At 29.6% G+C, this 26,193-nt stretch overlaps 4 protein-coding genes across 4 annotated transcripts; 1 reads left to right on the plus strand and 3 right to left on the minus strand.

The window, feature by feature from the left end:
- Positions 1–2,133: 2,133 nt before the first annotated feature.
- On the minus strand, positions 2,134–3,416 carry LOC145196561 (uncharacterized). The gene is made up of 3 exons (XM_090067929.1): positions 3,107–3,416; positions 2,558–2,949; positions 2,134–2,355 (listed from the first exon to the last, which is right to left on the minus strand). The coding sequence occupies exons 1-3, from the start codon at positions 3,414–3,416 to the stop codon at positions 2,275–2,277; spliced, it is 783 nt and encodes a 260-aa protein (XP_089924055.1). The 3' UTR covers positions 2,134–2,274.
- A 2,717-nt stretch (positions 3,417–6,133) lies between these two features.
- On the plus strand, positions 6,134–7,381 carry LOC145194416 (ras-related protein Rab-31-like). Its single transcript, XM_080072054.2, has one exon. The coding sequence runs from the start codon at positions 6,261–6,263 to the stop codon at positions 6,981–6,983; it is 723 nt and encodes a 240-aa protein (XP_079928180.2). The 5' UTR covers positions 6,134–6,260; the 3' UTR covers positions 6,984–7,381.
- Positions 7,382–10,536: 3,155 nt separating this feature from the next.
- On the minus strand, positions 10,537–13,950 carry LOC145194413 (DNA replication factor Cdt1-like). Its single transcript, XM_090069659.1, has 6 exons — positions 13,000–13,950; positions 12,415–12,612; positions 11,865–12,090; positions 11,595–11,777; positions 11,135–11,477; positions 10,537–10,848 (listed from the first exon to the last, which is right to left on the minus strand). The coding sequence occupies exons 1-6, from the start codon at positions 13,839–13,841 to the stop codon at positions 10,679–10,681; spliced, it is 1,962 nt and encodes a 653-aa protein (XP_089925785.1). The 5' UTR covers positions 13,842–13,950; the 3' UTR covers positions 10,537–10,678.
- A 4,546-nt stretch (positions 13,951–18,496) lies between these two features.
- LOC149881083 (uncharacterized) lies at positions 18,497–21,515 on the minus strand. The gene is made up of 3 exons (XM_090067930.1): positions 20,921–21,515; positions 19,285–20,793; positions 18,497–18,672 (listed from the first exon to the last, which is right to left on the minus strand). Exons 1-3 carry the CDS (start codon positions 21,513–21,515, stop codon positions 18,497–18,499), a joined length of 2,280 nt encoding a protein of 759 aa, XP_089924056.1.
- Between the last annotated feature and the right edge of the window lie 4,678 nt (positions 21,516–26,193).

Raw genomic sequence — 26,193 nt, forward strand, 5'->3', positions numbered from 1 at the left:
GGAAGTTCAATGAAAACTTATCAAAAATTGTCATGCGTGCATAAACCTGTTGTCAAGTATATTGAATGCTCTGTAGGGCCAGGGTTTTATCTTCTATTTTTTAAAGAAGACAATCAATATGAAACATCAAACTCAATTCATACCTGCAACAATAGTTTGTTGTTATCAATAATCTAATTGAGATATATATTTTTTTTATTTTGACTTTAAGTAGTGTTTCTTTTAGTAGTGAAATAGGTTTGTTGAGAAAAAGAAAACAAAAACTTCTTGTGGATAACAGGTGGATACGATAAATATCTATTAAAAATTTTTAATTTTGATACAATTATTAACTGTTTTTGGATAACTGTAAATAAAATTTTCCTTTTTTTTAAATCAGTTTAATTGAAAAAGTTCATAATTCAAACATGAATTTTTATTTTAAACATTTTTGTTTTTTAATTGCATTTACATTTTTTGATTTAAATAATACTAGATAAAGAAAAGATAACAAAAAGCTATTCAAAACTTCATAATTCCAAAATAAGGTTAAATAAGTTCTTTTATTATAAAATATATTTTATTACAATTATATCAAGTTACAATAATATTTTTAAATATTTCATTATAAATACAGGTATGGTCGAATAATAGACAAAGACAGTTGACAAGTTAAAAGATTTTCATACCTAAAGTTATGTAGTAAGTTATTCGTTGGTTATGACCATTGTTCATTTTACTTTTTTAAAAGATAGGTAAACAATCTAACATTTTTTTTCTGTAATTTGTTAAAACTGGTTTTCAAATGAGTGTCTTCTGCAATTTTCACTTACATATAATTTTTTTAAAAAACAACAATGTAATTATGTAATGTTTAAAACCCAAATAAAATGTGTGTGTGTGTGCATATATATATATATATATATATATATATATATATATATATATATATATATATATATATATATATATATATATATATATATATATATATATATATAGACACACACACACTTATATTTTTAATTTTTGAAGCTATGGGGAAATGATAATGAAACCTTTTCATCATTCTAAAATTATGGTGAGTTGGGCGATTCCATCGTTACATATGGGACATTTCAACTTTCTTAATGCCAATCTTTTAGTTATAAATTTTTTATCTTAAAAGATTAAATGTTCATATAGCTATGTATCATCCAAAAATCATTTAATTGTTCAAATGTATATTTTAAATTATTTCAACTATGAGTTGTTTTGGAACAATATTTCATTATATAGTGTGTTACTTACGGGACTCAAAAAAGCATTGCGCTAAACCTGTTGTTTTCATTTGGATCCTTCAAGCAAATTATTTAATCTATGTAAACGAGCTTCTGAAAATAAATCTAGTTGTTTTCATTCTATATAAAATTAATAATTAGAAACTTTTATCAGTTTATATAAGCATTAAAAATCAAATTAGTTAGCGTTACTTACGGGGACAGAAAAAACGTTACTTATGGGACATAGCACATTAATAACCATAACAAACAGATTTTTTAAAATTAAAAGTTAAAGAACTATCAAATAATTTCTATACATCAGCAATACATTACACAGACATATATATGTATATAGACACATATTTCTAAATATTACATCTCTATATAACATATATTGTTATCTATAAACATATTACATATGTCTAGACATGTAACATATATTTATGAAAAAACTTTGTGTGTTTAATAATCATCATAAGCATCAAAAAAGATAATTTGTCATTTTTTTTTTTTTTTTGTAGCATATAGTTCTTCACTCCAATTTTCAGATTAGCTGTAGTATTCTAAAGAAATGATTAAAAATAAGTAAAATTAAAGTCTAAAGCCTATTTTATTGTCTATTTTATGTGCATCCTAATTTTACACATTTTATAAAAATTCAAAAAACAAATTAAAAAAGTACATAAAAACCTGCATTCCCATTAACTTTGTTTTTTGTTTTTTTTTGCAACTTTGATTTTTGGAGTTGTTGTTTCTGACTCAGAGGAATTATGTTTTGTTTGTAGGTAATCATCAAAAAAGGAAAAAATAATGAAAAGTGGAAATCCCTTTTACATAATTTGATTTCTGAAATATCTTTGTAGATTTAATTCATTGCTTCTTTGATGAATATGGTCAGATAAAATTAAAGAAACATGAAAATTTGGGTTAGTATTTGAAACTACGTGATAAAAATCTTCAGCATTGTTAATAATAACCTTTCTGGTTAAAACCTGATTAGAAGCAATTCTTTTAACAACTGCTCCCAAGCCATCTATAGGTCCCTTTCCATGACTAGTTGCACTATAGTTTCATTTGATGGCAATCCCATATATTTTTTGGAGCTTTTGAGTACCTGCAATAATAAATCTGTTCTTAAATTGGCTTGATGGACCATCGGTCCAAACTCTTAACTCAAAAACATCCTTTGGTAGGCTTTGAATTAATTTATCAAAATATACTAATAATGTTTCTTTATCATGAATAGTACAATCACTAACAATTGCATGACAGTTTTTTGTTTTTTGAAACCAAGTCACAGAAGTAATGATAGTTACCTGCTGTTGATTCCAGTGTGCATTTTGAACCTCATCTTGAGAAAAACATTTGTAATTTTCTGCATAATCCATTTGTATCACTGCTATTCCACTTACCTCTTTTATGCTGTTTTTGTCAGATTCTAAACTTTTGTGCTGTTGTCTTTTAATAAAACTGTGAGTTAAAAAGCCAGGCATCAATAAGCACAGATGATCGTACAAGTGCACTACTGAAGTGCTTTGAACTAATTGCTTTATCCTTCCATTATCATCTTGCTGCTGTTTCCACTCAACAATTTTTTCCGAAGTATCACTATCACACTGCAATTGATACTTTTTTTTGAAACCACATTCTTCATGCTGACACTCACTAAACCAACATGATGGGTCATCTGGGTATTGAAGGCAAGAGTCTGCAAAATTTGTTAGAATAAACAGGTATATTTGCACTGCAAACAGAAAGCTTTTTCAGTGAAAGAATTACATTTTGATGATAGATGCAAGTGCATAAATTAGCTGGTGTTTGTCGACTAAGGAGAACATGTAATGGCCTTAAACTTGCAAATTTACTTCTACTGATCTTGATATTTTCATTTTCTGCTATAAACAAGGCATGAGTCTCCTTTAGGCTTATGTACATGTGTCTTTTTTGAATATGCTCTTTATTGCCATTATTTCTGAGAGCAACTCTATCTTTTATTCCAGGAGACATACAGCTAATATCATCATTTTCATAAAATTCAAAGACTTTTTGCTTCATTTCTTCATTTAAGAAAGTTGCTCCTCTATACTCAATAGAACTTTCTACAATTTTGCAATTTAGTTCAACAGCTAATTTTAGAATAACTGCTTTTTGCTTTGAGGGGCTGTTAGGTAACATTGTTTTTACTTTATTTGCAGCTCTTGACAGAGAAGAACGTGTACTATATGGCTGCCTGTAGCAAATAGTTTAATTATATTTGAAGTTTCTTTTCTCCACTTAGCTTTTTTTTCCCTTTCTTTAATCTTTCTTTCTGTATCAGCTTTATGTTTTTTATCTTTTGGCAACTTTCTGTATTCTTCCCTTTTTTTTTCTCAGTGTTTCTTAACATATTCTTTATTTTTTTTCCCTTGCTAAAATAGGATTCAATCGTCTCCATTTACTCTGTCTTTCTGCATTAGTTTTAGCCATTAATTTTTATTTTGGTCTGAAATGAAAATAAAGATTGGCAATAAGTTCTACAAATGTTCGAAATACTTTCCATAAGATTTTCTATCCATTAAAAGATAGTTTTGTAAATAGTTCGTTGTATTTTGAATTTTAAATATCAAAGTGTTTTGGATAAGTTTCTTACTTTAAAGACTATGCAATGAGCCGTTACTTACGGGACATTGAGCCGTTACTTACAGGACTAAAATAAACATTGTCTGCAGGCTCTAAGGAAATGCTTCAACTATCAGATTTTTAGTTATAAATATAGAAAAAGTAGTTTATTGTAATTGTTATAATCCTTTCCCTTATTGGATATTTTTTTTAAGCATAAACTTAATAAAAATGACATATTTGTTACTTACGGGACAGTCACATTGTTGGAAAATTAAAACAAGTATTATATATTGTCAAAAAATTTTTAAACTTCAAATATGAAGTATTAAATTTGTGGTAGTTTATCTTTAAAAAAACAATTCCTCTTAATGCTACACGCTTTAATCAATAAGCAACTTATTTATAATTTATTTATAAAAATTAACGCACAGCTTTAAGCCGCAATTAAAAATACAAAACAAACACAAATAATGTTAACGAATCAAAATAAAGAATCTTCAAACATAAAGTAACCCAAAGATAACTTAAGTTTTGATGATAATTGAAATTTTTCTGAAAATAACTCACTTGAGCATGGAATCGCCCAGTTAAAAATGCGTTTTTATTGGAAAATATATGTTATTAAGTTGTTGAATTACGTTAATATTTTTATAAATTTTGTTATAGATACAGTTATGGTCATAAAAGATCAAGACAAATCTTATGGGTGCAGTTATTCCACTGGCACCTGCAAAATTACCAAAAGAACTGACCATCGCTATTTATTGTATTTTTCTAAATGTTCTAGTTAAACAACCTAACACTTTATTATTTGTTATTTTTATTGCTGTTTTATAAATAAGCGTCCTCGTTGCTTAGGCGACTAGTTAAATTAGATTTGTAGGGCTATTTTTTCTATGTTTAAGTAAAATTTGAAAAATAATTATTTTTACATTTTTTCTTAATCACACATATTTCTTGAAAAATAACCCTACTAATATAAATATGAAATCTTTAAAACTCAAATAATTCAATAAAACCATAAATAAACATATGAAATTAACTAAAATAACTATTAACTTAAACACACATATTTCTTGAAAAACAACCCTGCTAATATAAATATGAAATCTTTAAAACTCAAATAATTCAATAAAACCTTAAATAAAAATATGAAATTAACTAAAAAAAACTTTCCATTTTAAACCTGCTTCAGTAATTAGCGGTAGGTCTTCAAACATGGTAGAAAGCACCCAATAAGGGTTAATGAACTACAGCAATGGGCATCCGTTAATTATGTTCGCAGAGACAGCTAACCTTTAAAAATTACATCCATGCATAGTGAACATGGCGGAGCGTCTGAGGGACACAAGGGTATAAGGTAGAGCATTGCACGCGTAAAGAAGCAGATCAAAATCAGGTTGATTCGACTAGATTTGTTTTAACCATTGGTTTCATAGTGCTGTTCTTTTGTAAAACTAAGATTTTTGACCTTAAGATGTGCATCGGTGATAACCTTAGTTCATACATTAGCGATGATATCATCTAGTAAGGCGAAAAATTGCAGATTGTGTTTTTACAATCAAACAACGTCTCAGCAACTTGGTATTGCACATTTTGCACTGGTCAAGAAAGTTTAGTAAAAAACCCTTCAAACCGCAAACCCGAAGAGTTGCCATATTTGCAAAAGAAATTTCCAATTGCATCTTCTTCAGCTCTATCACAAACTTGATTATGACAAGGATCAATAAATATTTTTATACAGATAGACTTTATCCTTTTTTTTCAAGAGAAATAGAAGCTCAGTATTCCACAAAAATAAGTTAATTAAAAAAGCAAAGGAGAAGCTTTTTTTTTATCAAAAGTTGTACAAAATTGTAAAAGCTAATCGATATATAGTGATATCTTAATCAAGTTAAAACATTTCATATACAATAAACTTAATTTTATGCGTAAGTAAATTTATAAATCTATAATTTTTTTTTATAAAAGACAGTAATTTATAACACTCCAAGTTGATACACACACACACACACACACACACACACACACACACACACACACACACACACACACACACACACACACACACACACACACACACACACACACACACACACACACACACATACACACACATAATAAATATATATGTATATATATAACACTCTTATTTAGAATTTGAACAGTTATATTTAGGTATGTTTTAAGATACATTAATATATATTTTAAAATGTCCAATAGTTTTCTATTTTGATATTTGACACCAAAATTTCAACGCGTGAAGTTTTGAAGATAAATTTGTTTACATAAGCAAGATTTGCGTTAAATAAAAATTGAATTAAAAAAACGGTGTTAGCATTTCACATTTTTACCAGATTTGACATAATTTTCATATCAAACTTTTTTAAGACTATCAGCGTGCAGACAATTATTAAGATGAGTAAGAAAAGTTTTAACGTAGTAATATTAGGAGAACCTGGAGTAGGAAAAAGTTCATTAGTGAGAAGATATGCAATGGGAACATTTTTGTCGCGAACGACAACAACAGTGGGTGTTGATCGTGTTCCAGTCAACATTGACATTGATAATGAAACTTTTGAATTCAACCTCCTTGATACTGCTGGCTGTTTCGGATTCCATGGGCTCATAAAAAGTTACATGCCGAATGTCGATGCAGTGATTTTCGTTTATGACCTTACAAATAAAGAAACGTTTGCCTCACTCCCCCTATGGAATTCTATTCTAAACACTTCTGGTAAACAAGACCTTACTAAAGTGTTAGTCGGAAACAAAAAAGATTTATCAGAGCATAGAGAGGTTTTGTTTAAAAATGCAAAAAATTATGCTGAATTTGAGGGAATGGTTGCTATTGAGATTTCAGTTAAAGAGGAGGAAAGCGTAGACCTTGTCTTTGATTGCGTTGCGAGGGAGCTCCGACTGAAAAGGCAAATAAATGATATGGAATGTAGTCGAACCCGAAAGAATACTTTTCAACGAACAGAAACACTCGATCGCACTAATTTAAATATGAAATCACGAAATAAAAAATTAAATAGTCTTCAAAAGTTTGGAAAATATTTTTTCCAAAAAAAAATAAGAAAAGAAACCACTAATATTCCAGGAGAATCCGTTCGATTACAAAGTTTTAACTGGATCTAATCAAATATTCAAATTATTCTCAAGCTCATTATTCTTCACTTTTGAGATTTATACTTTCACAACGTACACGGCGATCTTCTTTTTGACTTATAAATTTTTCGAGTCGTCCGTGTTTTATCATTCGGTCTTATTTTTATAAGATTTTTCATTCCGTAATTTCAAGGCCTTCTCAAACAGGCTACAACAGCTCATTTTCCGTAAAAATAGCGAAGGCCAACTTTTTTACGGTTAAAGTTATTTTTTATCCTTGCTTTTGTAAACAAACTTCAGAAACAAATAAAGAGCTTTATTAGAACAAAACATTTTGATTAAATTTCGGAAGCAAATATTGTAGAAATTTTTTTTACGTTTATAAATAAGTTAATTACAATAAAAATTTAAAGAGTTTAGCTAAAAATGACTAAATCTCATTTTTATAACTATATGTTTATTGTAGCTGTTTAACACTTGTAATACAAATAATAAACTTTTTGATAAAAACAAACAAATATGCTAACTTTATTTTATTAAAATTATTTTAACTTTTTTTAACTCAAAGTATTTTATTTTGAAGTTGAAAGTTTTAATTGTTTTATTAAACATTCCTTCCCAAAATCTTCAGAGTGTTTTTTACAATAATTGTTTAAAGAAATGTTTGCTAAAATGCAGCAAACTTTTTTAACACTTCGAACAAGCAATTGAAATTTACTATTGCAGTTAATAAAAATGTCAATTAATCCTCTCTTGCACAACAATGGTGAAACTTTATTCACAAGTGTCACTTCAAATATAAAAAAACAATAAATAACAAAGTAGACTAAATTGTCAGAAGGTTCTCTTAGTCTTCCCCTGTTCAAAGAACTAATCAAAGTTTCATTTTCTTGAAACATATCAAAGGTGTCTGTTTCTTCTAAAATTGAATGTAATTCCGGAAGTTTGTAAGCAATAAAACCTGCAATATATAAAAGTCCTTTTTTGCATTCATTTGGCAACTGAACCTCAAAATTTTCACATATTGACAAAATAAACTACACATCAAGTTCACAGTTATCACAATGGTGGTGAGCAGGAGGAAATATTGTAAAATCTGCTTGTTCGTCTATCAAATTACAAGTTTTGTCGATTCTAAATTTTTGAATAACATTTTTGCACAGTTATCAGATATGTGCCACCTGACCCTTGCTGATATTTCCTAAACTGTTTTTCTAGTGCATCTGATTGCATTTGTCCTAGCAATACATAAGATACACCGCAATTCAACAAATACTTGGCACAGCTTGCTAATCTTTTAAAAGTTTTTTGCAAAGCACTCACAGTATCCATTGTTAACTTTTTCTCTCTTAATTTTGAATTTACGCATTTCAAATTTTAAGCAAAATAAGAAATATAGTTCTCTAAGAAATCTATTTGCTAATCATTGACTGAAGTAATAGGCTTTCTTTGAACATCATTTAATCTAATATATAGACCTTTTGGCGCTACTCGACTTTCTCCCCCCCCCCCCCTAATTTTATGATTGATTCTGATAGAGAATTTTATGCTGATTAAGAATCGTATAAAAACATGGGTCTCAAAATCAATGGAAAGTGCTCTAATTCGAAGTCAAAGTTGTAAAAAATCCCACTAAAAACCCTAATATTCGCCATTTTGAAAATACTAAGTTAATGATCTTTTAGCTGACAAAAGCAAAACATTAATAGCATGGTTTTTACGTTAAAAAATTCGTTAAAGTATGTTTATCTTGCGCAATTTTTTGTGGCAATGAAAATAGCCGTTTTTTGATTTATTAGAGAATAAACTATATTGCAAGTAATGTACTTTTGTAATAAATTAAAAAAAAAAATTCAACAGTTTTGTTTCCTAAAAGAAGAACTTATGAAACTTAGTACATAGTTGTTCTATCACATGTAAAATTTAGAAAATGTAACCTTCAAACCGTTTTTTTAATAAAAAAAACCAGCGTAGGATACAATAATAATTATTCATCAATTTTTCTACATTCTCACATTCTACGTTCAACCTTTATTTGAAATCTTCCATTAATTTCATTTCGTTATAACACTTTCGTTACAATACTTTAAAATAATAATGCTAAGGCTTATGGAAACCAGGTCTGTTTATTGCGCAATGTAACGGTAATTAATTTTCGTTAAAAATGAAAGCGTTTTGAAAAAAAATGGCGAATATTAGGGTTTTTAGTGGGATTTTTTACAACTTTGACTTCGAATTAGAGCACTTTCCATTGATTTTGAGACCCATGTTTTTATACGATTCTTAATCAGCATAAAATTCTCTATCAGAATCAATCATAAAATTAGGGGGGGGGGGGGGAGAAAGTCGAGTAGCGCCGACCTTTTGCTTTTTTGTTGACAATAAGCTATCACTTGACAACTGTTTCAATAAAAAGTGCAGTATCTTTAGCTTCAGGAATTTTTACACATAATGCTGCAACTGTTTCATCACAAAAAACTTTAAGAGCTAATCCATAATTTTGTCGTTCAATTGGTTTTGGTGACTTGATGCCTAATATAACTTGCTCGCTTAGAATCTGTTTCATTATTAATAACATAACTAAAAGCATTCTCCAGTTAAGAATAATATTTAATAATTCCTTTGTTTAAAAAAGAAAATAAATATCTCCAGAATCTTCTAAAGTTATATATATTGAAAACTTAGGTACTGGTCCACAGTAAAAACACCAAGTATTTTATAACGAAACAAAATACAGAAAGAAATTATGTCTTTATTTATTTGAACAAAATACAGACACGCAATTATTTCTTTAAAGTTAAATAATTTTGCAGACCTGGAATCTCGTGACGTATTCGGCTAAAAGTTCTAAAAAAAGAGTGATTTTTTAAATAGTAAATTCTACATAATAAAAATAACAAACCTTTCTCTTTCTACTTATCTAAATAAAACAGGTCTTATATTTCCTAATTGTCAAAAAAAAATCAAAATTCCTTTGTTCCTTCGTCTGTATTTTTAAATGCCCCCGAACGTCGGTAATCTGCCCCCGAACGTCGATAATCTTAAAAGTGAATTTTATTTGCATGGTTTCGTCAAAAAAACATTTTTTTTTTGGAAAACAAAAGAACAACGTTCTGACTGTATAACGCACAAGTTTTTGTTTACAAAGTAAGGTGAATTCGCATTGTATAAAACATTTTAAATAGGTTATACGGAGTTGTTTCACTATTTCGTAATTTCCAGATCCACGGATATTAGGAAAATCCATAAACGAAAGATCGCCGTGGTATACGTTTGTAAATATATATCGAAATTAAAAAACTTTGTTCACGTGGTCGGTTACTAAGTAAATGCCATGTTTATGTTTAATTTTTTTGAATTTGTAGAGTAAAAAAAAATCACTTTTTGAATGCGAATCTGCACGCAATAAATGCACTCGGATTCGATGGGTTGGCGTTCACAGTTTTGATTTTTCCCTGCAACACTTATAACTGCTGCACATAACTGTCCGTCTGAGAAACTCTAATTTCCCATAATAATGAAAACAAATTCTGACCATTCCGATAAAACCAATATATTTTATTAGAATAATAAATTATAAATATTCCGATAAAATTAATATATTTTGTTAAAAAGATTAAATTATAAATATTTGATTACAACTTTTCAAAATTACACCTGATTGGAGTTAGTACCTTATACAAGAAATGGAATGCTAAAAAAAATAACAATAAAAATTTCAAATATTAAAATGCTTTATTACACTGTTCTTTTTTTGCACTTAAAAGAACATTCATAATATTATTGAGGTCGAAATTACGCGCTAGTTTTATATAAGGACACTTGCGTACAGAAACGATTGAAATCCAAGAAGGAACAAGTTCTGCTAATAATCGCACTAGATCTTCACATTCGCCTAAAAAAAGGGAAATTATTATTAGGTTTTTTAAAAAAAAATTTGACATAATCAACAATAATCCTAAAATACAAACTTTGGTAGAGGCGTGATTCATAAGAGGCATTTGTTTTTTAAAAAAATACTAATGATTGGGCTCAAAACTTTCCGATTGGATATAATTAGCAACAACTCGAGAAATACTTACTGAATTAATCAATATAAAAAAATATATAAAAAATAGTTATTGCTAATTTTATCCGACTAGAATATTTTGAGCCCAACCGATTACTAGATATAATATTACTTGATGGAATAGCTGTTGTGTAACTTTCAGAGAGTTTTTGCAGACAATCCTCAAGAGTAATTGCAGCTTTTTTCTCAGCTGTGAAAAATGCTTTGAGAATGCGAGCCATTTCAGGCAACTTTTCCATAAGAGCTAAACGTTTGTAGGCAGCAGGATCACAGGTCAAAGCAAGTTCTATTTTCTTCTGCTCCTTCATCCTAATTCTTTCTAAGAGCTCATTTGAAACACCTTTTAGATTGGCTCTTGATTTATTTTGACCACTGATTAAAACTGGTTTTTCATGACTTTCTTCTTTTACTGATTGTTGTGTATTTCTTGCCACGTTTTCTAGCGCTTTCTCAACCTTAAATTGAAATTTTTTAAAAAAATTTTAATGAACAGATGCTCATTCTTCTTATTTCTATTATTTACTTCTAGTACAGTAATATACCTAAAGTTTCTAAACATTAACATATCTTACTTTACAAGATAAGTCTTTCCCGTTCTTTGACAAAATATCAGTAGCACTTGAGTAACATTTGAGAATAGGTGGTTGAGGTAACAAAGATAATTCAATATCAGGAACATCATCAACTTTGAAATCAGGATGCCATCTATGAATGTCTTTACTCTCAACATTCAAATTCAATTGCTGCAAGAATTTCTAGATTAGTAATTTTACAAAACTTACATTTTTTATCTGACATTTTACTTTGAACATATAAAGATAGCAAAATGAAGAATAACTAACCTGATGATGAACTTTGGTTACATTTACCAGACTGTTTTCAAACTTCAAACGCCTAGTAATTAAAACTGAAGGAGTAATAGTATTAGAAGATGTCACATCTTTAAAGTTGGCTTCAACTGTTAAGTGATAATCTACAGGCATTGATTTGTGAAGAACCTCTTGTCGGAAAATATATCCAGTAGGATACACTGTTTTTATTGATGCTAAATGCTTCAAGCTAAACTCCCTTAAGTAAATAATATTTTTAAACATATATATAAAAATTAAAATAAGAAAACTGGAAGTTAAGTTCAACTCCATATTTTTAACTATGGTAAATTTACAATTGACAAATATTAGAAATATTAAGAACCAAAAAATACAAAAATTTTCATAAGTTTTTATACTTTTTGTTAAAAAGTGGTAGATCTTATTGCAAAAATTCATAGAAAATAATCTGCACCATATTAAATACTGTAAGTTCTTGCACGCTCTAGAACATTATTCCATATAAAAGATCAAATAAAATACCTTTACACTAGTAAGTAAAAGTAAAGTTGTTTCATTTTACCTTCCACTCATTGACTGTACAGATTTTTTAAGCTTATCAAATGTGCACACTTCTTTTCTTTGATTAAGAAGATATAATACTGAGTCTACACAACGGAACATTTCAAGTATGATTTTGTATTTATGAGGAAGCTTGAAAGATTCAGGTGCACTCTTATGGAGAAGATGCTTATACTTCAAATGCGCTGGTGGATTAACTCTAAATTTTGATAAAATACAGCTACATAAGTTTTTTTTTTTTTAATACACACACAATTTTACATCTCTATGCATACACAAATATTCTATTTATTATTTATTAAGTATTCTACTCAGCAAAAAACACAAATTAGTGTTTGGCACAGAGTAGAATGTTTATAATTTACCCTTAACTTATTCTGAGCAAAAATAAAAGTGTATCACAGAAGATACAGAATAAGGCTTTGATAAAATTTAGTAATTTTTACAGTATAATTTAATTATATAGCTATGAAAGTTGAAATTATAGAAATGCATATAATCACTTCTAACAATATATAAACCCCTTAAAAATGTAATAAAAATTAAAGATAATTAAAAGATAAAATTTAAATTATAGAACTATTACTTTTCTTTTATTTCATTGCTTGTAAGAGAGTCTTTTGAAGTTCTGCAAACAGGTGATGAATTATCAATATTTTTCCCTACATGCAATAAATGGGCATACTTGCTACGAAGATTTGTTTGATATTCTAAATTTTTTTTATCCACTGATGATATTGTTGCTATGGGTGAATTACTGTCTGGAGTCACAGACAAGGAACTGGGTATTTGCTTTATATGAAAAGTTGCATTACTTGATTTTAACAACTCTCCTTTAATTAGAGCTGATCCTTTAGCAAATAAAACTGTTTTTGCTTGCTCATTTAGAACAGAATTTTTTTGCAGTTCGCCTGTAGCTAGATTACTTTTTACAAAATTCTCATCTTTAATAATCCCATTTGGCTGAGAATACTTTATGTCTATTTTATTATCACTTATTAATTCATCAGTCTTGCTTGTAACTGGTTTTGCTAAAAATTCTGGAACATTTATTTGTACTTTTTCAGTGGTAGGTACTTTATTCTTTAAGTTATCTTGAATTTGAGGGGAGTAGTGATCATTAATTTTCTTTATGTCGTTGCTTTTGGGAATACTTTTTGTAGAACTTTTGAGCGAATCTGATATTTTTAATCGAGGATTACTTTTGAAAGGAGTTCTAGAATTTCCCTTTAACTTTAACGTCGTTATATGATTTCTTCCATTATGTTTTTTTACTCCTTTAGATTCTGGACTTTTAATTGATAGGGTTGCGCCATTCCCATTATTTGGCTCAAATGTAGTATCCAATTTTCTCCTCTTTGAAGGTTGAATTGATATATCATTTTTACGAGCTGTAAAATACTGGCTCAACGTTGTTTGTCCATCCATTTATTTGTTTACTTTTTTCTGAAACTTCAAATTGGGTTCATATTGTTCAAAGGTATTTGTTTCAATTCGTCTTTCAGATTTAACGCGGGAAAATATAAACATTTCATAGTATAATACCGAATGTTTCAAAGAGTACTTGTTTTTACGTTCTCAGCTCAGCCACGCGCATGCGTTTTACATAGCAGGCTAATTGACCATATACAAAATGATTTTAACTGTGAACACCTTTTAGTAAAAGGAAATTTTTCGTTTTAATTGAAAATTTTTTATTAATTATAAATCAATTTTTGGTAAGTCGTATCGTAATTATTCTTTCTGTTAAATTAGAGATTTTGAGCATTCTTTCTTCAATACAGGAACTATAAAAAAATTAGATAATGGCAGATAATTATAGATATTTAGATTAAAATTGTAGATAACTAGATTAATTAATCGTTAGATAATAATAATAATAACAATAATAATAACAATGATAACAACAATACTAATAACAATAGCAACAACAATACTAATAACGATAATAATAACAGTAACAGTAACAATAATAGTAACAATAAAAATAATAATAACAATAATAATAATAATAACAATAATATTAATAATAATAATAACAATAATAATAATAATAATAATAATAATAATAATAATAATAATAATAATAATAATAACAATAATAATAGTAATAGTAATAATAATGATAATAGTAATAATGATAATAATAATAATAATAATAATAATAATAATAATAATAATAATAATAATAATAATAATAATAATAACAACAATAATAATAATAATAATAATAATAATAATAATAATAATAGTGATAATAATAATTCACTTAATGCTGCAATTTTTGCAATTCTTAATTCAAAGAAACGAAAACTAAAAACGAGGTTACTTTGGATCTTGGGATTTCTAATTTGCACTGCTAGGAAAAATGCTTTGAACTTTTTCTTTAATCGGGTTGTACAATGGAAATAAGAAAATCGCAGGCCACACCAGTTGAGATCATCCGTAAACGCAAGGAAAAATGTCAGCTACATTTTCGAGTTCGGTCCCAGTCCTTCTGTTTACATGCCTAAATCTAGGTTTTGTAATAATACTAAAAGAGCAAATCCTGAAGTTTTCTCCTTAATAATTTATTTTTTTTCATTTTCAAGAAATTGAGTAATATTCTCATATTCTCATGCTATGGATATCACATGATGAGTTTTTGTGATGGATTAGTAAAACATTATATTTGGTATATCATAACCGTATATTGGTAAATTTGGTATAGTATAATTTGGTATATTATATTGAACACAATTTGTACTTTTATTTTGTTCAACTAAATAGTTTTTTCAAATTATTTTGGACACTTTAAAGAAAAAGCTTTGATAATAGATTGACGATCCAGACTGATACGACATATACGACAGATCTAACCCATTCATAATGCATTTGATAAATTAACTTTCGATCGTATCTCTTATAAGTTTTTTGATTGTTCCGAAAAATGCTAAATCTACCTATCAGATCACGATGTTTTAAATATGTTGGATTTACGTAACATTGTTAAAAACCTCGACATTGATACTGAAATTCCAGTCGTTAACCATTACCGAGCCGTTTTATTTCAACCTAATACAATAATAACGATAGAGTTAAACCGGGACCAAAAACAGGTCATCAATACACAATCTATTGTTAATTAGCCACACTAACTTGGAATAACGGGCACTTATCGTGCATCAGATGTTCGTATATATTAGCAGGAGAAAATAATCCCCGACGTGCGATTAAATATTAAAAAGTTATTCTTCAAATCAACTGACTTCTCTAATCAGTAAAAATTTTAAAATCAGCTGATCTTTTGATGCTAGTGAATCTAAACCCAGTGGCGGATTTAGTATAAGGCGTGGTGGGGCAAGCTGCAAGCCCCCCCCCCCACGCTCTCCTAGAACGGTCAAATGGCGCCCCCTAAAACATTCAAAAAATAAAAAATTATATTTTCAAATTACCGATGAAAAACAAAATGAAAAAGAATAAAAATAAGTACAAAAGTAAAGAAAGAAAATATTTTAAAACAGAGGGTAAAAAAAGTCTAAGATAAAAAAATTAAAAACTAATAAAGGCTTGAATAAAAAAGAACAAATAATCAAACGGTTAAACGACGTTAACATGATTAATCAAACGTTCTAAAATTTCTTTTCAAAAGGATTCTTATTTGAATTGAATTTTTTTTAATTTTAAGTTTTTGTTTTTTATAATTAATATTTTTTTTAATGATTTCTGATTTTCTTTGTATCGGAAATCAGTAATCTGTTCTTGTAGTTGTATGGTTGCCGTTTAAACAAACCTTTCAAATTGATACAGTAGAATCTCTCTAATTCGAATTTAATGGGGAAAAAAAAAGTTCGAATTAGAGAGATTTTCGAATTATAGAAAGTTGACTTTTTTTCAAATATTCCGGTCAAAGTAACGAATAGAAATGAAAAAAACAAACAAATAGTGATTCTTAGGCCTAACTGCAATATATATTATGTGATTTAAACTTTTACATTTTCAAAAAGAAATCAGTAATTGTAGATTAAGTGTCTTTTTGAGGCTTTTAAATCCATTTCAATAACACGATTTATGTCTTTAAGAGCCTTCGTCAAATCATCTCCAAAGTTAGAATAAAGACTGTAACTCTCGAGTACAGTGACAGCATGCATTGCTTAATTCAGACTTGGCTTTGTAGTATTGTCAGAAACACCAACGCACTCATCATCGGATTCCTCTTCAGTTTCAATAGCATCATGCTCAGAAACCTCTGCAATGATGTCCTCATCTGATGATTTGTTGGCAATGCAAACATCAAAATCTATGTCTACTAACTCGTCGGCCGTGAGGTTAAAATCTGCATCGAATTTTGTTTTTAACAATTCAATATCATCTCTTAAGTTTTCCATTACAGTCTCGTCTACATCTAAGCCACAGAAAGGGTTGTTATCATCATTTACACGCTTTTCAACTGCTTCTAATGATATTCCTGATTTTTTGAAACAATTTATGAAGGTTTGATCTGGAATGGAATTCCATGCTTTTGTTAGCATAAACATTGCATTTAAGATAGAAAATTTAAGCATCTTGTTCTCTTTTTCTAAGGCAGCAATTTGCTTTTTCACTGCAAGTGAGCGATATTTGGCTTTAAGAGATCGGATAACTCCTTGATCCATAGGTTGGGTGATCGAAGTTGTATTCGGTGGAAGAAAGATAAGCTCCACCCAATCAAGTTTCTGCACGTTAGGATGGGCAGAACAATTATCTATAATTAAAGCAATTTTTCTTTTCTGAAAACTAAACTTTAGGTCAATTTCTTTAACCCACTCCTCAAATAATTCTGCCGACATCCAACTTTTTGGCTGGGCCCGATAGCGACAAGGAATAATTTTCACACCTTTAAAACATCTAGGAGACTTCGATTTTCCAATTACAAACATTGAAAGTCTTTCTCCTTTAACATTACCTGCAGCTATCCCAGTCAGGCGAACTTTACTATGCTTGCCTCCTATGCACTTTTCATTTTTTAAATGTAAACTTTTGTCAGGCAAACATTGGTAGAAAAGACCGAATTCATCGGCATTAAAAATATTTTCAAGTGGGTATTGAGAGAGAATTGTTGGCAGTGTGGTTTCGAGCCATGGAGCGATCATCTGATTGTTAACAGACTTTGCCTCTCCAGAAATGGTTTTGAAAGATATACCATATGTTGTAAACCATAATAAAAAAGTCTTTCATGTATATTTTGGCTTTTATCAAATATAAGAAAAAGGCTAGACAAGAACCACATTTATCGTATATAAGATAGCGTAACTAATAACCGTATGTATAATAGGTTTTATAAATAGCGTTACTAATAACTGTAATATTCAGAAGACGTCAGAAAAATTCAGAAGTGACGTCATGAGTGTTATATTACATTATTGCTTAAATTATAACAGTCTTCTCCACGTTAGGAAAGTTTTAGGGCGGAGAGTATAGATTTAACCTCTGATATTATACTAGGAAAGAAAGTAGTCGTCGAGATACTTTGGCCTCTTCGTAACGCGTCCTGTTCTTGAGGGTATGTTATTAAGATTCTCGGGAGTAGTAACTTTCTGTATAGGCTGACTATGTACCGCTGTTGTAGGTGACTGATTACAAGGGATACTATCTATAATTGAATTCTCAACTAATTGGTTTGAAGTTACCTCGTTGGTTTCGTTTAATTCTTCTTGGTTTCTGTTTATGGAATTGTTGGTATTGTTGCTAATGATCATCTGTTCAATGTTCAAATCACCGGATTGTTGTTGGACTGATTCTGTTGGGGGATTTAGGTCTTCTAGTGGGGCGAGGTCGTTTGTTGAAACAGTATCAATTTTTCCATTTTGAAATTTTATTCGAGCGTAGTGGGGCGATATTGTTTCTAGCAGTTGAACTCTGTCAACGAGTGGATCTCCTTTCATTCGTACCTGACGTCTGTAAAGGATTGTGGCATCCTGTTCTGTTAAGAAGTTAGGTAAAACAGTGCCTATTATTGACGAGCGTTGAAAGTTCATCATCATCTGATGGGGTGTTTCGTTAGTGACGGTACACAAAAGTCCTCTTATGGAGGACAAAGCCATTTGCAATACTATTTCCCATTTCTATTTTCCTAGACTTAAGGTTTTCAGAGCTAGACTAACGGCTTTTAGTATTGTTCCGTTTATTCGTTCACACTGACCATTGCCTTGGGGATGGTAAGGAGTGGTTCTAGTTTTAATTACTCCGTTCTTTTCAAGAAAAACTTTGATTTTTAAGCTTTCGAACTGAGTTCCACGATCTATATGAATAGATGATGGTGCACCAAATAATGAAAAGAGGCTGAGAAGGTGTCGTATAAGAGTCAGCTGATATGTCTTGACAGGGGAATGCAAATGGGTAGCGTGAGTACTCGTCCACCACCACGAGGATGTATTTGTTTGCTGTAGTGGATTGTAAGGGTCCAATAAAGTCCATCGATAAACGTTCCCAAGGCCTTGTTGCCTGAATGAGACGACCTGTGGGTGGTTTGTAAAAACGTGGTTTGAGCTCATTGCAAGTTGTACATTGGTTTGTTAATTGTTTGATTTCTGTGGTGGAGTATGGTAGATTTCTGGTTTTGCAGTAATGTATCATTCTTGTAACTCCAGGATGGCATAGCTGGGAATGGATACTGTAAAACGCTTTAGTGTTATTTACAGTCGAGCAACATCTTGAAAGGGCATCTGCTACAATGTTTTGGTTCCCCGGCCTGTAAGAGATTGTATAATTAATATCAGCTAGTTCTAAACGCCATCGTGTTAATTTTTGATTTTTGTTGCACTCTGTTTATTAAAAATAAGGGAAATGGATCTTTGGTCGGTTATTATATTAATGTAGGGTACTGAGTTAATCAAATGCCTCCATCTTCTACAGCATTCCACTATGGCAGCCGCTTCTTTTTCCACTATCGCATGCTTCCTTTCGGCATTAGTTAATGTCCGTGAAAAGAAGGCAACGGGCCTGCCAAGTTGTAATAGTGTTCCTCCGAGTGCTGAGTCGGAAGCATCAGTTTCTATCGTTAATGAAACTTTTAAATTAGGGGAGGCTAGACAAGCTTCTAAAAGTTTATTTTTGAGTATTTTTATTGCTTCTTTAGCATGTGGAGTTAAACCCTTTGTTGGAAAATTGTCTCTTGCTTGGGTAAGTGGGAGAGTTAATGCTGTGCAATTGTGTATCCACTTAGCGTAATAAGCAAATAAACCTATCATTCGGTTTAGCTCTTTGAACGATCTTGGCTCAGACATATTTATCAGTGCTTCGTATCTTTTTGGGTCTGGCTTTATAGTTCCATTTTCAATAATATGGCCTAAGAATTCGATATGATTTTTTTTTAAATTATTCTTTTCTTCGTTTATCTCAATGTTGGCGATTTTAGCTGCGTGTAGAAAGCGACTAAGATTTTTATCGTGTTCTTGGGCATCTTTTCCACCGATAATTATATCGTCGAGATAAGTGTATGTGTTTTCAAGTTTATTATCCTGAATGAATTCATCCATTACTCTTTGAAAGATTGGTACCGCGTTTGTACATCCAAAGGGTAAGCGTTTGAACTCATGTAATTTGCCGTTAGCTTCAAATGCGGTTAGTTTGTAATGTTCGGGTCGTATTCTCACTTGATGATACGCCGATTTGAGATCAATTGTGCTAAAAATTTTATGGACTGCTATTTTAAGTATTAAGTCATCGATTCGTGGTGTAGGATATGAATCGAGCGGAGTGTGTAAATTAATTGTATTAGAATAATCGATCACGAGGCGATTTTTATTTCCTGTTGATACTACAAAACATTGAGCTCGCCAAGGGCTGCGGCTTACTTGAATTATATCTTTTTTTAGTAAGCGGTTTATTTCATCTGTTATGGCAGAGATATTTTTGGGAATACGTCGTGAGGTTGTAGCTATTGGTTTTATTTTGTTAATATCGATTCCAGGTATTAAGGCGTATGTTGAACATTTCATACTTTTTGTTGCTAAACAGAATTTTAGAGGCTCTTTGTTTCCTTTAAAATTGATGGTCATTGAGGAATGACATGTTAACACGTCCATTCCAATAATTACTGGTGCCACCAAGTTGTCCACAACGAGGAATTGTACTTTTAGTTTTTCGCTAGCCAGTAATAATGAACCATGGAAGATACCTTTAACTTTTAATGTCGAGTTATCTGCTAGTGATACCTTTGAGGTAGATTGAGTATCGTATGAAAATTTCCATTGTCCAAGAAGTTTTGATGTAATGAAAGTTTTGTCGGACCCAGTATCTAACAGTGCATATGTTAGATTTTCGTTTATGGTGACGTTAATTAGTCTATCAGGTGAGTATATTGCTGCTATGACCGTAGATATTATTGTGTTATCATCCTTATCGTTATCTTTAACAACTGCTGTTTTGGTGTAAGTTTTGTTTTCTTTCTTAGAAAGACAGACAGTTGCCCAGTGGCCCTTTCTATGACAATGAGTACATGTAGAGTTTCGTGCAGGGCTTTTGGTTTTTTATTTGTGGATCATTACCGCACCAAAAACAGGGAGATTTTGTAAGATTATGACTTGCTGCAAAAGTCGGTAGCGTGGTAGTAGCTGTTATAGTTGTTGTCAAATTAAGGGCATCTTCGGTAGCCAATTCCATCGTAAGAGCTGTTTTATAAAATGACTCTAGATTGTCATCTGTAGCTTCAAGCAGTCGTTGACGAATAGAAGGTGAGTGAATACCAGCTATAAAAGCGTCACATATTAGTAGGTTACTATGTCGCTCTGCTGTCAGAGGTTCTGTTGGACATTTTCTGGAAAATTGTTTTAAGTTACTCATAAAGCTTTCAATCGATTCTCCTTCTTTTTGTTTAAAAGAGCGAAGTTTATGGCGCATCATGATCGCTGTCGATCGTTTTTGATACTTGTTATCAAGAATTTTGATTGCATCGTCGTATGATGTAACATCCTGAATTATCGTAAAAGCCTTCACTCCGCATAGAACGAATAAGACTTGAAGTTTACAATCCTCTGGGATTTCGGCTTTATCTAGGTAAATTGATAGCATTTTTTTCCAGTATATATAGTCTTCTTCGTTTGGTTCGACGCACAGTACTTTTCTGAATATTTTGGCATCCATACTGATTTATATTTATATTTATTAAAACTTATATTTGATAAAATTGTTGTAAACCATAATAAAAAAAGTCTTTCATGTATATTTTGGCTTTTATTAAATATAAGAAAAAGGCTACTCATGTAGTTTAAGGCCAGTCCCCGTAAATTTCGGGTTTGTTTCGTTTATCTGAGGGTGACGTAAAATTGTGCCGTTTAGATCCCGCGGGATTTTTCTAAACGTTTATAATAAAGCGGTAACTAAAAAAGTCCGACAAGAAAGTTTTCTAATTTTTTGAATATGTATCATGAGTTCATAACATGTTATGAATTTGTATATAATATAATGATTTATAACAAACCACATTATTTATTATTCAAATCTTGAATACTTATTATTTGCAATAGATTTTTTAAATTGGATGTAAATTGTGTTAGTGTATTTTACTAAATTAGTGCTCAATGTTCAAAACAGAACATAGAAAATAGAAAGTGCTCAATGTTCAAAACAGAACAAGAAAATAGAAAGACTTCTTGACGATTCTGAGAAAAGAGAAACTGGCAGCAAGTATATATGTATGTATGTATGTATGTATGTATGTATGTATGTATGTATGTATGTATGTATGTATGTATGTATGTATGTATGTATGTATGTATTTATATATATATATATATATATATATATAAAATATCTAAACAATATCTAAATAATCTAGATAATACTTAAACAAACAAAAAATTAACAAATCAATTGACTGGATGATTATTGTTAAAACAAAATAAATAAAAAATTATGATAAATTAAATAATGATAATCAATACAAATCATATCCTATTTAACAAAACTTTATTACTAGAATATAAACTATTACTCCAATAATATCACAAAAGATGTTTTTAAAACCAATCTCAAAGGTTTTTCCAATTCATTTTGATGTATATAAACATTCAACAATTGCCATAATCTTTAAACTTATTTAGCTGCTTTTAATAAATTTATGTAAATTACTTGTTAATTCAACTAATGACCATGCATTTGTTCTCATTGATTTATAATGTATTTCGAATAATAATAATTTTACTACAAAAGAATTTAATAAATCGATTTCTATTTCTTCCAAAAAAATCGGTTAAATTTGTTGTGTCAACAGTCTACTAAAGACTACTGCTGATTTTATTAATTTATTTATTTTAAATCTAAATCTTGTTCTTTCTCGCAATATTTTCATTCTTGTTAAATAAACCTTTTCTTTTTCTTTATTTTCTCCGGTTTTATTTATCTTTACTATACAAATTAAACATGCTATCAGTCAAATTTCAATGTGTTGTATTTAAGCAGGATCCATCCTCCTATAGTAAAATAAATCACATTTCTATATAATTATAAAATATACTTGTAAATAATTTTTTTTTAGTTATATAGTAAGCATTGTAAAATATTAATAGATTTCTCTGACCAGGAAGTTCCATCAAGTACATTAAAAAATAAAAAAAATCATGAAAAGTACTCAAAAGAGACTATGCTGTCAAAATATATTTGGCAACTAAAAGAAAAAAAATATCAACTTTAAATTAAACTGGTCTATTCTAAAAACTGCGCCTACCTATAATAACATATCTCAAAAATGTATGTTTTGTTAACAAAAAAGTTTGAAATTATTACTTATTTAGATCAAGAAAATTTACTAAATAAAAAAAACTGAACTTATTTCTAAATGCAGACATAAAAATAAGTACCTTTTAAAAAATTATAAAAACAAATGAGCAAACTTATTAACCAAATTTACTTAATTCTAAATACCAATTAAAAATAATAAACTGTATTAACACTATATATACATATAAATATGTATATTTTTATGTATACATGGTGACCACACGCTCTGTTTATTACGAATAACTTCTACCGACAGAAACCATTCTGTTTATGCGGTCATCAAAAAGCCTTTCAAAACAAAATCGCTAAGTATTACCGAGTTCTCGACACTTAATTGTACGTCGTTGAAAGAAATTATTAAATGTCGGATTTTCTACCCTACCTTCTGAATCAAATTATGAAAAAACAATATAATTCAATATCGATGTCTTTTAGCTTGTAGATAACTAGAAAAGTTGTGCTTAACAATTTAAACCCTTATTTTTTGAAACATTCATCTTTAAGTTTAAGGACAATATGCGTCATCCACCATATTTTTGTCAATAATATTTTTTTCAACTTAGCCCAACTTTTGCTAAGTATTATTCAGCTTGGACAACAAATTTTAAAAAACAGTTTTTTTTAAAAAGGAGTTGTAGAAGGTAGGACGAACTACCATAAAAATTTGGACTGGCCTTAAATCACCTGAGTAGACAAGAACCACAAACATTTATCATATATAAGATAGCGTAACTAATAACCGTATGTATAATAGGTTTTATAAATAGCGTTACTAATAACTGTAATATTCAGAAGACGTCAGAAATATTCAGAAGTGACGTCATGAGTGTTATATTACATTATTACTTAAATTATAACACCATATCTACAAAAAAAAAATTATAATTGCTTTAACGTAACTAATACATGTGATACGTACGTTTGAATTTAACTTTGAAGTCTTTGCAAGTTCCCAGAATGTCTAATTCTGGAAAATATTTACCTAACTTTTTTAAAGCAATTAAAGAAAAAGCTGTAGAATAATTATATATTGTAAAGTCATTAATCATAAAAATTAGAGAGAATAAATAAGAAATTAATTTACTTTTTCTTAAATTTGTCTAGCCATCCATCCGAACCTTGAAAATTTTCGAAGCTTAACTCTTTCGCAAAATATAAAGCTTTTTCTTTTACCAGCAAACCACTGATTGGGACATTATCAGCTCTCATTCGTTTGAACCATTTAAGTACAGCTTTGTTGACTTGATAATACGTTTCAACTTTCACCCGTTTAGTCAAATTTCCTTGACAAAAAGCGTCAAAGATTTTATCTTTATTCTTTTTCCAGGTTGAAAGAGTGTTTGGTGGAATATCAAAGATTTTCGAAACCTCTTTATTTGTTTTTCCTTTCTCCAATTCCAGTACAGCTTCGTATTTCAGCTGTAAATTGTTTTCTTTATGCAGTCTTCTTGATGCCATGATTTTTTTAAAATAGAAGAAAATAATTCACGCTAATTGTTTAACAAAAAATCAAAACATTCGAAATTTGAAAAAAGAGTTTGATGGTTAACGAGCTTTTTAAACGCTAAAAATTTAAAAAGTTCGATTTACAGAGAGAATCTTACCGACAGGTCTAAAAAATCCATTCGAATTGTAGAGGTTTTCGAATTATAGAGATTCGAATTATAGAAAGTTAAACAAGAAAGTTTCTTAAGCGCATTTCACGGTGACTTTACATTTAGTCGAATTATAGAGGTTTTCGAATTAAGGAGATTCGAATTAGAGAGATTGTACTGTATTATTATTTGATTTTTAAACATTATTAATTATTTAATATTGTTATTAATTACATGTTAAAAATTAGTGACTTAGGTGTTTGCTTAAGATAATCAGCGTTACTACTTGTAAGAGTTGTTAAAAAATTTTTTTACAGAATATATATGAGTGATCAATTGTATTAAATCAAAATCAGTGTCACAAACTAACATCATTTTTATCTAAATTGTCAGATACTCAGTCAGTTACAACTTTTGCTGTAAATACGTTAGTGTCTGAAGATTTACACCTTTTTGAAAGTGTTAATACAGAAAGTCGTGAAACTCGCAGAAAAAAGTTTGTCTAAACTATCTGAAAAGTTAATTTTTTTCTAAATGCTAACTTTTCTAATATGTCTAGTTAAATATATTTTTTAATGACTGAACTATTTCGGTATGATAAATGTTTCTTATTTTAAAAAAGATAATTCTTAACTAAAATTAACGTAGGTAACTCAAAAAAAAAATTAGGTCATTTAGTGTCTTACAGTATGTAATATGTATGATAAAAGTCAAATAAAACTACTTATAAAGTGTTTTAGCCATAAGTGCAATTTTCAGGAAAATAATTTCTGGGGCTTAAAATACCACACCCAACCCCGGTCGCCCCCTAATTACTGACTTGCCCCCCCCCCCGCGACACTAAACCTCAATCCGCCACTTTCTAAACCATATAGATATGGTTTAGACAGTGGCGATATGTCTTAACAAGTTTTTACACAAGGGCAGTGGAGTTGAAAGCTATTTTCAAGATGAGTTTGTCAAAGCAGGAAAACAGTCATTTTTTCAATCAACAAACCAAACTTACAAAAAAAGTAAAGAAAATCAAAAGAAAATTAAAATTTTTTTTTCTTAGACATCAAATTATTTGTGAGATTTGTGCTAGGTTCTCATACTATTTCACAAGATTTATGCTAGATTCACGTTTCACAAGACGATGTTTTAATTAAGAAAAACATAGATAAAGGAGGTGATTTTTTTCAAAGTTTGCTGTCAAGTGATAGACAAAATTTTTTCATTCACGAGGCCCAAAAATAAAAATTAATAAAGGACTTCCAAAGTCAAACTTCAAGTGTCAAAAAGATTTTCATTATATCAATTGCAGAAAATATCATTAAATGCTATTCAAATCTTTCATCCATTTCAGAGAAGGTTGCATTTAAAGAAGATCAAGTTTTTATTTACTGGTGAATTTAAAGAGATAAACATTTGTGGTGTACAAAAACATGCGTCAATCATGCTGTGAAGTA

Source organism: Hydra viridissima, unplaced genomic scaffold, assembly GCF_058129835.1.
Source record: "Hydra viridissima isolate aposymbiotic clone 2 unplaced genomic scaffold, HvirCarnegie_v1 scaffold_12, whole genome shotgun sequence".
Classification (NCBI taxonomy): domain Eukaryota; kingdom Metazoa; phylum Cnidaria; class Hydrozoa; order Anthoathecata; family Hydridae; genus Hydra; species Hydra viridissima.

Excerpts from the sequence above, each read along its gene's own strand:
- LOC145196561 (XM_090067929.1), bottom strand. The coding sequence starts at position 3,416 with ATGTTACCTAACAGCCCCTCAAAGCAAAAAGCAGTTATTCTAAAATTA. Across the intron at positions 2,950-3,106 it reads AAATATCAAGATCAGTAGAA|ACTCTTGCCTTCAATACCCA; the intron begins GTAAATTTGCAA and ends CAAATTTTGCAG. Across the intron at positions 2,356-2,557 it reads CACACTGGAATCAACAGCAG|GTACTCAAAAGCTCCAAAAA; the intron begins GTAACTATCATT and ends TTATTATTGCAG.
- LOC145194413 (XM_090069659.1), bottom strand. The coding sequence starts at position 13,841 with ATGGATGGACAAACAACGTTGAGCCAGTATTTTACAGCTCGTAAAAAT. Across the intron at positions 12,091-12,414 it reads GTACAGTCAATGAGTGGAAG|GGAGTTTAGCTTGAAGCATT; the intron begins GTAAAATGAAAC and ends TATTTACTTAAG. Across the intron at positions 11,478-11,594 it reads GGAAAGACTTATCTTGTAAA|GTTGAGAAAGCGCTAGAAAA; the intron begins GTAAGATATGTT and ends TTTCAATTTAAG.
- LOC149881083 (XM_090067930.1), bottom strand. The coding sequence starts at position 21,515 with ATGGATGCCAAAATATTCAGAAAAGTACTGTGCGTCGAACCAAACGAA. Across the intron at positions 20,794-20,920 it reads ATCTCCCTGTTTTTGGTGCG|CAGTTGTTAAAGATAACGAT; the intron begins GTAATGATCCAC and ends ACACCAAAACAG. Across the intron at positions 18,673-19,284 it reads GGCTGCCATAGTGGAATGCT|ATCGTGGAACTCAGTTCGAA; the intron begins GTAGAAGATGGA and ends CTATTCATATAG.
- LOC145194416 (XM_080072054.2), top strand. The coding sequence starts at position 6,261 with ATGAGTAAGAAAAGTTTTAACGTAGTAATATTAGGAGAACCTGGAGTA.